Source organism: Mustela nivalis, assembly GCF_964662115.1.
Source record: "Mustela nivalis genome assembly, chromosome: 1".
Lineage (NCBI taxonomy): Eukaryota > Metazoa > Chordata > Mammalia > Carnivora > Mustelidae > Mustela > Mustela nivalis.
The window spans coordinates 204,989,594-205,005,489 of record NC_139020.1 but is presented as its reverse complement, the minus strand read 5'-3'; the positions used below and the strand labels follow the sequence as shown (position 1 = coordinate 205,005,489).

Sequence of the window (15,896 nt, the reverse complement as noted above, 5' to 3'; positions counted from 1 at the left end):
TAGTGGCCAGGGTTTTATATTAAAGGAGCAAACCTTTCATCTTTGTTTAAAAAGGCAAAAGTAACATTCTAGAGATATCAGGTATTGTGTCTCCACAACTCAAAGCTTTGAGTGGCCCAATGGACCTTGTCAGGGTTGATTCTTCAACTGTCAACAGGAGAAAACATTCACTCAGGAGTGGGATGATGTGCTGGGAATTTAGATCCCTGAAAGGCAGGAGAAGATATAGAAAAGAATAAGAAAAACTGACTTCATCTGGATTATCACCTGGTTTCCTAGGAACAGAAATTCAACAGAAAAAATTACATTTCTGTCCAGACTAGTGCCCCGCAGGGAAATCATGTGCCTAAATGTAGGAGGAACAAGAAGGAAATATGCCTAATGAGCAGACCAAAGCAGCTGTAAATACCTCCTCTGCTGCAGTCCCACAGCATGGACAACCTCAGACTGGACAAGACCTGGTCTTTTCTGGTGCAGCCGTAAGTCTGGATGGGGCACAGGAATCTGACTCATTCCCGCTCTCTTGTCTGGGGACAGAGCTTCATACTCCATCATCTACCAACCAGACAGGTATTTTGACTTCCATATGGAGACCTTCCTCACGGAGGCTCAATCTAGATGAGTTTTACTGCCCAGTAGGAACTGAATTTGGTCTGAGAATGAAAGTCTACAGCATTTAACTGAGGTCATCTGAGAGCCAATCCAGCCTAGCCCAGAGCTGAGAGTTTGCTGTGGCTGTCTGCTGGTTTGATTAAGAAAATTATTGGTTGATTCACTAATGTATTTATAATGCTAAAAATAGAAGTGAACATGGAACTCAGAAATGCAAGGTTCAACCTGAACAACTAAATCATAATAAGGGAAATCCAATCATATGGGGGATGGGAAGCATAAAAGTAAAACATGAAACCAAGGATCTTTGTAATTAACCAGAGTAGAAAAGTCAAGTGTTAGTTGTGGAGGGATAGACGGTGAAGTGAGGACATGTCTTTTCATGTGTAATATAGAACATAGTAAACTACATTTGCATACTGAAGAGAAAATCCTGACAAAAGAATCTCCCTGGTTTATCTATGCAAGAGCAGTGCATGAAACATACATATCACAGTACCTCATTTCTCTTGAGTGTTCAAATGAATTTTTTACATGTATTATGTGAAAAAGGTATGCTGATAAGCTTCCTTTACAATTACCTCATTGCCTGTGAGCCTGAATATATCCTAACTAAGCTAGCCATACACTTTCTCCATTGAAAATTGTGGGAGTCCTTGATGTTTACATAATGGAGTTGGAGTGGTTTTATTCCTGTTTTTATTGCATTATTTTAAGCACAGTATTGCTTTATATCACCAATTTAGATACTTTCAATTTCATTTTTATGTATGTGTAAATGTATTTGTGCAGAATGTGCCAGAGTGTATGAATTTCATGTGATAAAGTCTGTGAGTTACTCACAATATATTCCCTCCACTGATTTTTAATTGTTTGTTTGTTTGTTTGTTTGTTTTGTTAGAATAATTGATCTATCATCTTAATATTCTTTGCTTGTTGATATCTGTGTTTCCAAACACTGAAAGTGAATGTCCTTCTGCATACTTATTGCTCACAAATCACCCTTTATATCTGTATTCCGAATAGTGTTCACATCTCTGTATACTTTATTGTTCCTTCTGGCCTTTTATCATTGGCTCTATTTCTAAAATAGAAATTCCATCACTTGAAAGGTATTCTTCTTTATGTTTGACCAAGAAGAACCTTTACCTTTCATAAGCATGCTTGTCTCATATCTCTTTATATGAGATGAAACTAAAACTTTAGATACTGCTTCTCTCCACATTAAAAGACTTTTTCAAATTCTTTTATGCCCTAGTCCTTGGAAATCTAATTTAAATTTGGATCCATGTCAATTTCATTAAATTATTACTCTTTTAAATCTTTTTGCTCAGAAATTGGTTTTGGGTCTTCCTTCAATTTCATTTCAGACATTTGTTTTTAGACACTGCTTAACATAAGTGCAGCTTCACTGTTCTTTCTTTCAAAAGTATTCATTTATTTTAAAATTATTCTGTTATGGACACATACACATTCACACTTTAAATCTAAACGTATGAAAAGACATCTAATATATTTTAAGTACTCTTAACGTTCTAACACAATCTTTTTTCTAGCTCTTCTTCCCTGGCCTTCAGACTCAAGAGTATCTTATATAAAACACTCTAGTCAACCAATGTAAACCTGACTCATTATTTCAATTCCTGCATGACATTTCATGGTGTGACTGTGTTATTTACACTTTTGATAATCTTTTTAAATTTTTCTTCATTAAATTATTATTTAATGAGAAATATTATTGAATATATATGCCACAAAATACTTTTTAAATAGTTAAAATTATCTTTCTTAACCAAAGGTGAATTTGTGCCCTGGGGGCATTGGGCAATATTCAAAGTCATTTTGGGCTGTCACACTGGGAAAGGGTGCTTGGTGGCCAGGGTCCCTCTAAACACCCTATCATACATAGGACACAGCGCACCACAAAGAAGGATCTAGACCTGAATACACATAGTGCAGAGACTGAGAAATCCTGAGTTAATTCATATCCATATTTTTAAAAAGTAATATTACTCAGCCATCAGAAAGGGTGGATATCCAACTTCTGAATCAATGTTGTTGGAACTGGAAGAGATTATGCTAAGTGAAATAAGTCAAGCAGAGAAAGCCAATTATCATATCATTTCCCTTATTTGTGGGACATAAGGAATAGCATGGAGGACTTTAGGAGAAGGAAGGGAAAAATGAAGGGGTGGGGGAATCGGAGGGAGAGATGAACCATGAGAGACTATGGACTCAGGAAACAAACTGAAGGTTTTAGAGGGGAGTTGGGTGGGGGAATGGGTTAGCCCAGTGATGGGTGTTAAGGAGGGCATGTATTGCATGGAGCACTGGGTGTTATACATGAACAATGAATCATAGAGCACTACATCAAAAATTAATGCTATACTGTACGGTGACTAACATAACATAATAAAAAAATTAAAAATAATTTTAAAAATTGAGTTTTTTAAATTTCTTTTCAGTGTAACAGAATTCATTGTTTATGCACACTCAGTGCTCCATGCCATATGTGCCCTCCATAATACCCACCACCTGGCTCCCCCAACCTCCCACTCCCTGTCCCTTCAAAACCCTCAAATCGTTTTTCAGAGTCCATAGTCTCTCATGGTTCACCTCCCCTTCCAATGAGTATTTAAGTAATCTCTACACTCAACCGAGGCTTAAACTTACAACCCCAACTTCGAGTCTCATGCTCTACTGAATGAGCCAGCCAGCCACCCCAAAGAATGTCTGTATTTTTAATATTTCTAACTGTCTTCAGAGATTCTCCAAAACATTGTAACACTTCACAATTGTGACAGCAAAGTTAGAGAATACCCATTTGCTACTTGATTAAAAATACCAACCCAATCAATGTGACAGCTCCTTGAGTGTTTTCTCGGGGTGATGAATTTGAAAGAGATTTCTGTTGATTTTTTAAACCATTACTGAGCCCCCATAAAGATTCATATATTTGATCACCATGTACAATTTTCTATTATTATTATATGCTCACATATCATATGCCTATTAACAATTATCAGCATTTCAAATAATTATTGTAAATCTGTTTCTCTATTGAATTTTAGTTTTAAATTTTATTTAGTTAAATATACTATCTTTTTACCTCTGAAATTTTTGCCTAAATTATGATTTTCCCACCTGTGGATTTCATTCCATTCTATATGTGTATTAAAAATGGAATGGTTATTCTTATACCAAGGGTTTACTCTTTCTGGTTTTTGTAAGATGTGTGAGAAAAGGAACCACTGAAATTCATTCCACGGAGAAAGCTGTTTGTGCCAACTTCCATTCAACAATCCAGTCTTCTCCAACGAAGTCCAAATGCAGCTCTGTCATGTATTAAATGTCCATATATAATGGGAACTAATTCCTGGTTCACTCAACATATACTAAAAGAGCATATGCTATGTTCCAAAAATTTCTAAGAGCTTACATGTAACAGACAATTATTTCAATGTCATGGGGAGTTTTAATATTCATCCATGTTGATTTTGTAAAATTACTGCTCCTGTAGCTCCTATTTCAGTTAGATCTCAAAACCTCCTTAAATGTTGTTGAATACAGTTGTACAGAAACTGCTCTCCTGCTCTCTTTAACCTGGTTTTACTTTTTCTGTCATTCTCTGGATTTCATTATGTCCCACTTTCTTCAATTTATTTCTATATAAGTGCATATACATCCACACCCATGAAGAAAAACATGAACAACACAGGTGATGTCCCTGCTCCTTTGGTTCTTACCTCATAGTGCCAGACAAGAGCACAGTGAGATAAATCTGAGTCTGATTTAATGTCCTCAGATAAGTCACACAAAAAGTATTCAGAGTAAGAGGATAGATTGCCTCTAGGTGTGTAGGATTTCACAGAGTCTTGCATGTTGAACAAGAACATTGAGTCATTGTGTTCATCAGACTTGTCAAGAAAGTGATTGTACCCAAAGGCTAAGAATAAGAAATTTAAAAAAAGATACCACAAAAGAAAAGTGATAAAAGGTCCACCTCATCCTCTATGGAACCAAACAAAAAAGCATGGGTCAAATAAATATGGATGAGGAAGAAAAATGAAAAAGTCTTCAGTCTGCTCTCTAGTAATAAAAATGCCCAAATTTTGTGAAATGTTGGTTTATTTTTTTCTTGTTATGTTCAATCAATAATGTGATTCACACCATAAAGATGTCACTACTTTGTGAACAAAACTTATTTTGCTCTTATTATTTTTGCTGATTAAAAATGGTATGTAGGGGCACCTGGGTGGCTCAGTGGGTTAAGCCTCTGCCTTCTGCTCAGGGTCCTGGGATCTCAGGGTCCTGGGATCGAGCCCGACATTGGGCTCTTTGCTCAGTGGGGAGTCTGCATCCCCCTCCCTCTTTCTGCCTGCCTCTCTGCCTACTTGTGATCTCTCTCTCTGTCACATAAATAAATAAAATCTTTTTTTAAAAAAATGGTATGTAAGCAAGACTGGATGCCGCTAGCACCAAGGAAGTTTTCCTTCCTTGTAGTCTATCAGAAAAACTGAGCTTATTAGATCATTTTACTCTGTATGTTCATCTCATTTCTCCCTCCCTCTGTCTGTCTCTCCCTATCTCTCTATTTATTGAACACAAGTTTTTGCGGCTGCTTTTTTAAAAAACTTTATTTAAATTCAGTGTAATTAACATATAGTGTATTATTAGTTTCAGAGATAGAATTTAGTGATTCATCAGTTGCATATAATGCCCAGTATTCATTCCATCAAATGCCCTCAATGACTATCACCCAATTAACCCATCGCCCCCCACCGACCTCCCCTCGAGCAACCATCAGTTTCTGTCCTATTATAAAGGCACTTGTGGTTTCCCTCCATCTCTGTTTGTATCCTTTTTTTAATTTTTTTCTTCCTTTCCCCTATATTTATCATTTTGTTTCTTAAATTCCAGTTATGAATGAAATCATATAGTATTTGTCTTTCTCTGACTTATTTTGTTTAGCATAATACATGCTACCTCCCTCCAGGTCTTTGTAAATGGCAAGATTTGATTCTTTAATGGCCAAGTAATATTACATTGTGTATATATAGTCACCTTTATCCCACTGAGTCCACCCAGGAGCCCCTACTACATCTTTATTCACTCACCTGTGGATGGACTTCTGGGCTCTTTCCACATGTTGCCTATTGTGGACATGACTTCTATAAACATTTAGGCACATGTGCCCTTTCAAATCACTGTTTGTATCCATTGCAGAAATACCAAGCAGTGAAATTGTCACATGGTATGGTGGCTATTTTGATTTTTTTCAGAATCCTCCTTATTGTTTTCCAGAATGTCTGCACCAGTCTGCATTTACACAGACATGTGAGGGGGTTCCTTTCTCTCTGCATCTTGGCTAACATCTGTTGTCTATCAAGTTGTTAATTTTAGCCTTTGTGAACAGTGTGAGATGGTATCTCACTGTGGTTTTGATTTGTATTTGCCTGATGATGAGAGATATAAACATTTTTTCATGTATCTCTTAGCTGTTTACAGTTGTATCGAAAACCATAAGTTATCTAGGAAGAAACCTAACCAAAGAGGTAAAATATCTGTAGTCCAAAAATTGTAGAATACTTGTGAAAGAAATTGAGGAAGGCACAAAAAATTGGAAAACATTCCATATTCATGTATTGGAAGAAAAAATATTATTAAAATGTCTATGCTACCCAAAGCAAATATACACACTCAGATTAATCCTTATCAAAATACCACCAACATTTTTCACAGAGCTGGAAAAAATTATCTAAACTGCATATGGAACCAGAAAACACCCTAAATATTGAAAACATTTTTTTACATTTCTTTACACACAGGTCAGAAAGTGGCTATTACAAAATGGAGACCCAAGATGATTTGTCCCTGGGAAGCTCTGAGTAGGAATTTCTGAGTATTATTCTACATTCTTTATGGGAAAGGTAATATGATGCATATCCATTCATATCCTAAACACTGTGTTGGAGTGGGTAGGGAAAGATAAGAAGGACTTAGAAGTAACACACACAAGGAGGACCTGGTGTGCTCTGTTGTACGTAAGTGACACTGTGTGTGTGTGTGTGTGTGTGTGTGCACACATGCATGTGGACATCTTGATGAGTGAGAACAGTCCTCAGAGAAGGGTTAGACAGGCTCCTCCATTGCAAGATGCCAATTATAATACATAGGCCAAATTCAATAACAGAAGATACTAAGGAGGGGTGTTCAATGCACAAGAGGCTGATGCAACTAGATCATAAAAAGGAAGAGGTACACAGTGTGGACAAGGAAGTCCCTGTGTCTTGAATATTAAGCAGGTATGAGACCACATGATTCTACAAAATTCACTGCCACCATCTCTCATCACTGCTGTCCATTTCCCTCAACACACAGGCTTCCTTTTGAGCCTTCATTTTCTGACAAAAGCACTTCCTCAGGGCCTTTGCATCGGCTGTTTCCTCTATCAGGAAGACCTCTCCCTTCCACCCACTCTTCCATGAAGTCTCATTTCAAAGGTCACCTTCTTAGCCAACCTTGACTGAACACCCAACATAACACCTGACATATTCTCTCCCTTAACCTGCTTTTGTTCTGTTCATATAATCTCTCCCCATCTCATGATTATTTAATCGTTATATATGCATCTACCCTATCACCGTCGTTGAATTGTAGGGACTTTTGCTTTTCAACACCCACTACTTTATGACTAGAATTTCCAAAACATGGTCAACATTGTATATATTTTTCAAATGCATGAAATGTTTTCTTACTGAAACTGTAAAATACCCGACCTTTTGGGAAAACATTGGATGTTGTGATGAAAATTCCTAATCAGAGAGGATTAGGGATCCTCTTAAGGGGCCCAAATTCATTCACAAAATACTGTGATTACTTTCTTGACTGTAAAACAAAAATTGTTGCATTTCCACAATGTGAGCAAGGACTATTTGTGTAAAAATTAATTCTGTTACTTCTCTCTGTGCTGGTAGTCACCTACAACACATGGACCCAGAAAACAATACAGGAATTTCAGAGTTCCACCTTCTTGGATTTACAGAGAAACCAGAACTGCAGCCCCTCATATTTGGGCTTTTCCTCTCCATGTATCTGATCACTGTGTTTGGAAACCTGCTCATCATCCTGGCTGTCAGCTCTGACTCCCACCTCCACACCCCCATGTACTTCTTCCTTGCAAACCTGTCTTTTGTAGACATCTGTTTCACCTCCACCACTGTCCCCAAGATGCTGTGGAATATCCAAACTCAGAAAAAAGTCATTACCTATGCAGGCTGCATCACACAGATGTATTTTTTCATACTATTTACAGGATTAGACATGTTCCTCCTGACAGTGATGGCTTATGACCGCTTTGTGGCCATCTGTCACCCACTGCACTACACAGTCATCATGAACCCCTGGCTTTGTGGACTGCTGGTTCTGGTATGTTGGATCCTGAGTGTCTTTCATTCCTTACTACACACTTCCATGGTGTTGCGGCTGTCCTTCTGCACAGAGGTGGAAATCCCCCACTTTTTCTGTGAACTCAACCAGATGATCCAACTTGCATGTTCTAACACCTTTCTCAATAATATGGTGATGTATTTTGCAGCCATGTTGCTGGCTGTTGGTCCCTTCATTGGTATCCTTTACTCTTACTCTAAGATTGTTTCCTCCATATGTGGGATCTCATCAGCTCAGGGCAAGTATAAAGCATTTTCCACCTGTACATCTCACCTCTCAGTTGTCTCTTTATTTTATTGTACGAGCCTAGGAGTGTACCTTAGCTCTGCTGCTACCAAGAGCTCCCACTCAAATACAGTAGCTTCGGTTATGTACACAGTGGTTACACCCATGCTGAACCCATTCATCTACAGCCTGAGGAATAAAGACATAAAGGAGGCTCTGATGAGATTCTCTAGGATGACAGCTCTAAAAGGGATAATTGTTCTGGCACTGAAGACGTGCCCATGAGTGTGGGGCCCAAAGCCTGATCCAAATGTTGAGATACATTGATCAATTGTGGAATTGGAACATCCCTCTTCTATTTTTTTTTTCTGGGAATTTCTATTTTTTTAACCTCTCTGCATAATTTACATAACTCAGTTTATTAAGCTTTGTGATAACTCTGATATCCAAGAGATTTTCCCTTTGTCGTTATCCTGCTCTCTCAATGTCATTCCTAATCTCAAATGTGAAATATTTGGATATTCTCACTTATTCAAAGGACTCCATGAATCTGTTAAGAATTATTTCTTCTCAGGCCTTCTGGGTGGCTAAGGGGGTTAAAGCCTCTGCCTTCAGCTCGGGTCATGATTCCAGGGTTCTGGAATTGAGCCCCACATTGAACTCTCTGCTCAGTAGGGAGCCTACTCCCTCCCAATGCCTCTCTGCCTACTTGTGATCTCTGTCAAGTGAATACAATCTTTGAAAAAAAAATCTTGTCAAATTAAATACATCAGGGTAAGTATAGTTTCTTTAGTTTGGCTGAATACTACTCCTATGGAAAATCTACTCTTGGCCACCAGGGCTATTTATGTAAATTTATAATAGAGGAAATTCTAATACCACTGTGCTTCCCTCTCATGAACATCATTCCTTTGTATATTGTTATCTTTACTGTTCTGTCTGAGAATGGATATTTAGATATACTGGTGATTGTAGCTGTTCATGGAGATTTTTCTACACATTAGTATCCTGTTGTTACACAGCTTATGTTCATCATGCCTACCATAGTCTTTAGGGGAAAAAAAAGATAGTAAAATACATTCTCCAAGTGGAATCTATACAGAAATGTATAAAATAGAATGATAATATATGGCCTTATAATCCACTTTGGCTTTAAGTGTGATAAAGCAAAATATTAAAGCATACATTTGTTATTGGCACTTCATCTATTCATTGAATTATGGAATATCAGAATCCATTCTAAAATAATGTTCATTAAGATGAAAAAGTGATAGACACGTTTGGGGTTTTATTAAATTATTTTCTAGATTCTGGTCCTTCCATTTCTCTAAATGAAGTATTTCCCACTATTCAAAATTTTGCCATAACCTCTAAAGTGTCAGTGAGTAAAGAGTATCATTATCATACATTATATATCATCCTCATAACTACGGCTGACTTACAAGCAAGCTTGGATTCCTGTCCATGATGTGACCTAGAGTCACAAGTTTTGTGCACACAGACTTGTCCTTCCAACTTTTCCATGTTACTTCAAAGAGGCCTCAATGGAGTCATTTTTATTTTTTATTTATTTTTTTAGATTTTTTTTTTTTTATCTGAGAGAGAGAGATGGAACACAATCAGGGGGAGTAGTAGGCAGGGAGAGGGAGAATCAGACTCCCTGATGAGTAGGGAGCCTGATGCAAGAGTGGATCCCAGGGTTCTGGGATTCTGACCTCAGCCAAAGGCAGCCACTTAAGGTACTGAGCCACTAGGCATCCTGGAGTCATTTTTATAATACATGAGATAAACTTGAAGAACAGAGTTCTTGAAAGCTAATTTCAAGTATCAGAAAAAATTCTTAGAATAAAAAGAATCAGATCATTACAAATGCTATGTGTTCTCCCTGAATTGATTATTATAACACTTAGCTATTGGTACATACAAAACACCCTAAAACAAAATGGATTAGTATAGGGGTGCCTGGATAACTCAGTTGGTTAAGCATATGCCTTTGGCTCAGATCATGATCCAGGGGTCCTGGAATTGAGCTCCCTACTCAGCAGGGAATCTTTTTCTCTCTCTACTTCTTTCACCACCACCTGCCACCATGCTCCCTCTCTAGGTTATGCACTCTCTCTCTCTCTTTCTCTCTCTCTCTCATGTAAATAAATGAAATCTCAAAAAGAAATGGCTAAAAAACGTCTTTATTATAAAAGGGGACTGTAGGGTAGGCAGTTGTTCTGATCTGTGCAGGGCTTCTCATGAGTCTGAAGTCAGTTTTGACTCTCTACATTGTGTTTCTAAGGGTCATCAGAGGCATGTTGCTATAGTGCTTTTCCACCTTGAACCAATTTATGCCGTTTTATTCCTTTCAAATATGTAGGTAATTTTTGGGAGCCTCGTGCCTAGAAGGGGTTAACCCAATAAAGCAACAGTTCTTGGGAACCTCTTCAACTGAGGACTTTCACAGGTGGTGAGCTAGAGTGCCACCGTTTTTCCCTGGTGATTGTTATGAGAACATTGTAAGGTTTGGCTTGTTGCCATTGCCGCTGCTGTCTCAAGACTAAGTTAATAAGGCTCCTGTGTTTTGTGAATATTGAGTTATGGCCTAGGTGTCCAAACCACGAAGGTCAAGGCTGTCTGGATCTCTGCATGGCCAGCTACTCTCAGGCCAAAATAGAAACTAGCACCAGATGTACAGGAGGTGATTCCCTTACTGTGCGGTATAAATCAGAACTCTGCTAAATAAACTTTGGCACTATGGGACATCCTCCTTGGTGCTCCTCCTGCCCCCATCTCTTTGACTCTTAATTTCTTTTCACCATCTTCTTACCCTCACTTTCCTGGTCGGTATGTCGCGCCAGCCATGACAGGTAATCTTCTAAATACAAAATAAATGAGTTTATGAAATGTGAATGGCCTTAATTTATTTCCACTATTTTAACATGCAGATGTGAACCTTTGCTTTTCCACAGTTGGAAGAGACCTCTCCCACCTGGACAGGGGTGGCTCAGCTACCTGTGCTCCAGATCTGCCCTGAGTCATAAACACTACTAGAATTTTTTAAATTCTCATTAATTTACTGGAGCATTATTACATGTGATAAACTGTACATGTTTAGGTATACAACTTTGGATGTGCTATGGTGAGTGCTGTGAAGTGTGTAAACCTGGCGATTCACAGATCTGTACCCCTGGGGATAAAAATATATTATATGTTTATAAAAAAATAATAATAAAAAATCAAGTATGTAAAAAAAATGTATACAACTTTGGGAATTGAAAGAATCACTAAAAAATCATGGGTACATACAGCATCATTCCATTTCCATAGAACTCAAGAAGGTGCACAGAAAGCTCTAACTACTTCAATTTTTTAAAAATTTATTATTTCTTTTCAGCATAACAGTTTTCATTGTTTTTGCACCACACCCAGTGCTCCATGCAATCCATGCCCTTTCCAATACCCAACACCTGGTTCCCCCAACCTCCCACCTCCTGCACCTACAAAACCTTCAGGTTGTTTTTCAGAGTCCATAGTCTCTCATCGTTCACTTCCCCTTCCAATTTCCCTCAACTCCCTTCTCTCCATCTCACCTTGTCGTGCATGTTATTTGTTATGCTCTCTCTGCTTGACTTATTTCACTCAGCATAATCTCTTCCAGTCCCGTCCATGTTGCTACAAAAGTTGGGGATTCAAGTAATACCCCTAATACGAGAGCATCCTTTCTGATGGAAGCATAATAGCCCATAGTGTATATGGACCACATCTTCCTTATCCATTTGTCCACTGAAGGGCATCTTGGTTCTTTCCACAGTTTGTCGACTGTGGCCATTGCTGCTATAAACACTGGGTTACAGATGGCCCTTCTTTTCACTCTATCTGTATCTTTGGGGTAAATACCCAGGAGTGCAATGGCAGGGTCATAGGGAAGCTCTATTTTTAGTTTCTTGAGGAATCTCCACACTGTTTTCCAAAATGGCTGCACCAACTTGCATTCCCGCCAACAGTGTAAGAGGGTTCCCCTTTCTCCACATCCTTTCCAACACATGTTGTTTCCTGTCTTGCTAATTTTGGCCATTCTAACTGGTGTAAGGTAGTATCTCAATGTAGTTTTAATTTGAATCTCCCTGATGGCTAATGATGATGAACATTTTTTCATGTGTGTGATAGCCATTTGTATGTCTTCATTGGAGAAGTGTATCTACTTTATTATGCAGTTGTTAGGGTGTAATCCCTCCACCTTCGCTTTCAGAAAAGGCAATTCACCTTGTCCTCAGAAAAGGCAATATTGAATCATAAACATAACTTCAAGAGATGTTTTAAGGCAAGAAGAAATGTGAAATACCTTGTTGGGTTCAAATAAGTTTAAGATTAAGGGTTGTGTGTATGTAAATGTATGTATATTCATGTATATATTTATTTCAAGAAAACACACTCACATGCATGGATGTACATGCACAAGGTTCATAACCCCCATTATAACTCATTATACCTGTCTATAGTGTTGAAAGAAAGCTTGAGAGAAACTTGGAGGGTAAATGAATGAAAAGAATGAGCACTTGCTTTCACGTGGACTGCTAGGAATGTAGAAATTCAGACCCCAAAATTTAGAGAACAGGTGGCCTGAACTTTCAAAATGTATCACTTTTCTTACCTACATGCCCAGAGGCCTCAAAGACAGAACCACACTGACATTATGCAAGGAGAACTCCTCTGTACCAGCTAATTGGGCTGAGTATCTCCAAAGTGACTTTAGATTTAAATCTCATGATTATAACATTTCACTATAAAGACATTCTCTGTCAAAAAGCCATGTCTACATCCTGGCAGACAACACACAAAATAAGTTTTTTGTTGATCTGACTGCAGTAAACTCTTCAATGAAAAAAAAAAAATGTATATATTTTTTTCTTATCGTTAAGGTAGGGCTTCAGCACAAAATGCCCTTACCCAAAGAAGGTAAGTGAATGATTTGAGAGGCTTAAATTAAACTTCTTCAAAAAAAAAAAAGTATTGGAGAAATGTCTTTGTCCCTTTTTATTGCTGCTATCACCAATTACCACACTGAGGGGTTAATAGAAACAAATTTATACTCTTCTAGTCCTTGAGGTCAATGCAATGCAAAAATGAATCTTTTGGGGCTAAAATCAAGATGTCTCAGCAGGCATGGAGTTTCCTCAAAATGTTGAAAATAGAACTACCAGAGGGGGAAAAAGATGGCGGGGAAGTAGGAGGAGGTGCCTTTTCAACCTGTACCCCAAAGTGAGCTGGTTACCTACCAAAGAACTCCAATCACCCATGAAATCAGCCTGAGATCAGAATTATACACGTATGGATCTCTACAGGGCCAGAAGATGCCAGTGGGCAGGAAAAGTGGTGTGGGAATGGTGGACTAATATCGGAAGATAAACAAAAGGGGGAGGGAGCCACCAGAGGTGACCTGTTGGAAAGTAATACCCCAATAAGAGCGAGAGTGCCCTGCGTCTGGGGACCAGCATTAACTTGGAGACTGGCTGAAAGCACTCCAAAAGAGCAAAGGATCACAGTGGGGAAATTGTGGGAATCAGGGCAGCTATGGACAGGGGCTTAAGTCCCCAGTCCCAGGACAGCCTCCCCTGGCGCTGAGCCAGAGAGAGTGTGGCGAAGAAACCAGCTCTTGGTCCCTAGCCTGCCAGCACGCCCCAGAACGCATGGGGTCCGGCTCCTGTGAGGGGATGGGAGACACACCAGACAGCAGAACGCTGGAGCCCTGCTATAGAGCCTGAGATGCATGCACCCCTCATCCTCCCCTGAGAGAGGTAGAAAGGCACAGCCAGCGCCCTTTGATATGCACCATTGTTTCAGAGCCTAAGATGTATGCCCCAAATTTTACCCCCAGAGAGGTGTGCAAAGGCCCAGCTTGGTGCTTTCGGACCTGTGCCTGGTTCTCAGAGCCTGAGACCCCCGTGTGACCCACAGCCTCCCCTGAAAGAGGTGCACGCAAGCTGGGCACTCTTAAACCCAGATAGACCAGGCACTCCCAGCCCCGGTCCAGTGGGAAAATCTCAGTGTGCGATCACTGCTTGGAACCTCTCTGGCAGTCTGGAGGTGCCCAGACGGCCACCACTGCCATGGCTTTGGGTAAAAGCAAAAGATGGGATTGGGAGGGAGACAAACCATAAGTAACTCTTAATCTCACAAAACAAACTAAGGGTTGCTGGGGGGAGGGGGTTTGGGAGAAGGGGGTGGGATTATGGACATTGGGGAGGGTATGTGCTTTGGTGAGTGCTGTGAAGTGTGTAAACCTGGTGATTCACAGACCTGTACCCCTGGGGATAAAAATATATGTTTATAAAAAATAAAAAATTATATTAAAAAAAAAAAAAAAAGATCCTGCATCCCCAGGGACTGCGACTTGGAACTTGCTCTGCCAGTGGCCAAGGGGGAACTTATTTGGGCTCTGCAGCCAGACTGAGGCTTCTTTCTGAGAGGGAGGTCAGAGTGATATTTGTTTTCCTCTAAAACTACAAAAACCATCAAAAGTGGTCAAGGTCAGAGAAAAAAAAAAGTGAACAAACATAAAAACCATCAGAGAATGAAAGCCTGAAAAAAACAGTTTCCTCAGAGCCCACCCTCTTGAGGGGGGGAGGGAGGACTTAACTCAGGAAAAATCATTGACTCACAACCCATGTGGCAGGCCCTTCCCCCAGAAAACAAACCAAGAAAGAAAAAGAAAAAAAAGGACGACAAGAGAACAACCACCACTACTTCATAGGAAAACTTTTATTTTTTACTCATTCCCACTACACTGGTTCATTTTTTTTTTTTGTATATAGATAATTTTTTTAACCTATTTACCATCACAGTGTGCTGTCCAGTACATCAAATTCCATAATAACATTCTAAACTGAACTTTTTGATACAACACCTGTGTTTTTCTTTTCCATTTCTATCTTTTGAATTTTTTTTAATTGTAGTTTAGTTTAGTCTAGCTTATTTCTTTTTATTTTTATTTTCTAATATTCATATAGAGTTAAACTTCAAAGTAGTCCCCTTTTCCCAATCAATACTACCCATATAGGTAAACCGATTTTTAATACCCCTTTATCTTAGCTGAGTCCTTTAACAAAGATATCAAGATACATCCAGGAAGAATCAAATCAAAATTCCTCGCCCACACTGAGAATGGATAACCACTCTCCCAACTTTTTATTCCACCACTGTTTCTATGTTTTTGTGTTTGTCCTGATAGTATATAAATCTTACACTTGGGGTTCTTTTTGAAAAGGTTCTTCCTTTATTTACATATATTTTTATTACTCTTGTCATATACTTTTATCAGTCACTTTGTTTGTCTGCATTTGTTTGTATACTTCCTAAATCTTACCTTGGGGCCCATTTGGGCTGAACCTTCTCATTAATCTTCCCTTTCTCTCCAGTCTCTCTCTCTCTCTCTTTTCTTTTTTTTTTTTTTTCTTTTCTTTTGTCTCTCGTTTGGGTGGGGAATCCTGATCGCTCAGAAGTGTCCCAGGGTGCACCTTGACTACACCACGGTCAATACATCAAGCTATATCTGTTCAGTCATCTCTCACCAAAATGACTAGGAGGAGGAATGCCCAACAGAAGAAAAATAGAGAGGATAGACC

General features: G+C 39.0%; 1 protein-coding gene across 1 annotated transcript; it reads left to right on the top strand.

Annotated features, from left to right (window-relative positions):
- Positions 1–429: 429 nt before the first annotated feature.
- LOC309852961 (olfactory receptor-like protein OLF4) lies at positions 430–8,571 on the top strand (the record flags this gene model as incomplete). Its single annotated transcript, XM_082710528.1, has 3 exons — positions 430–570; positions 6,441–6,542; positions 7,590–8,571. The coding sequence occupies exon 3, from the start codon at positions 7,603–7,605 to the stop codon at positions 8,569–8,571; it is 969 nt and encodes a 322-aa protein (XP_082566654.1). The 5' UTR covers positions 430–570; positions 6,441–6,542; positions 7,590–7,602.
- Between the last annotated feature and the right edge of the window lie 7,325 nt (positions 8,572–15,896).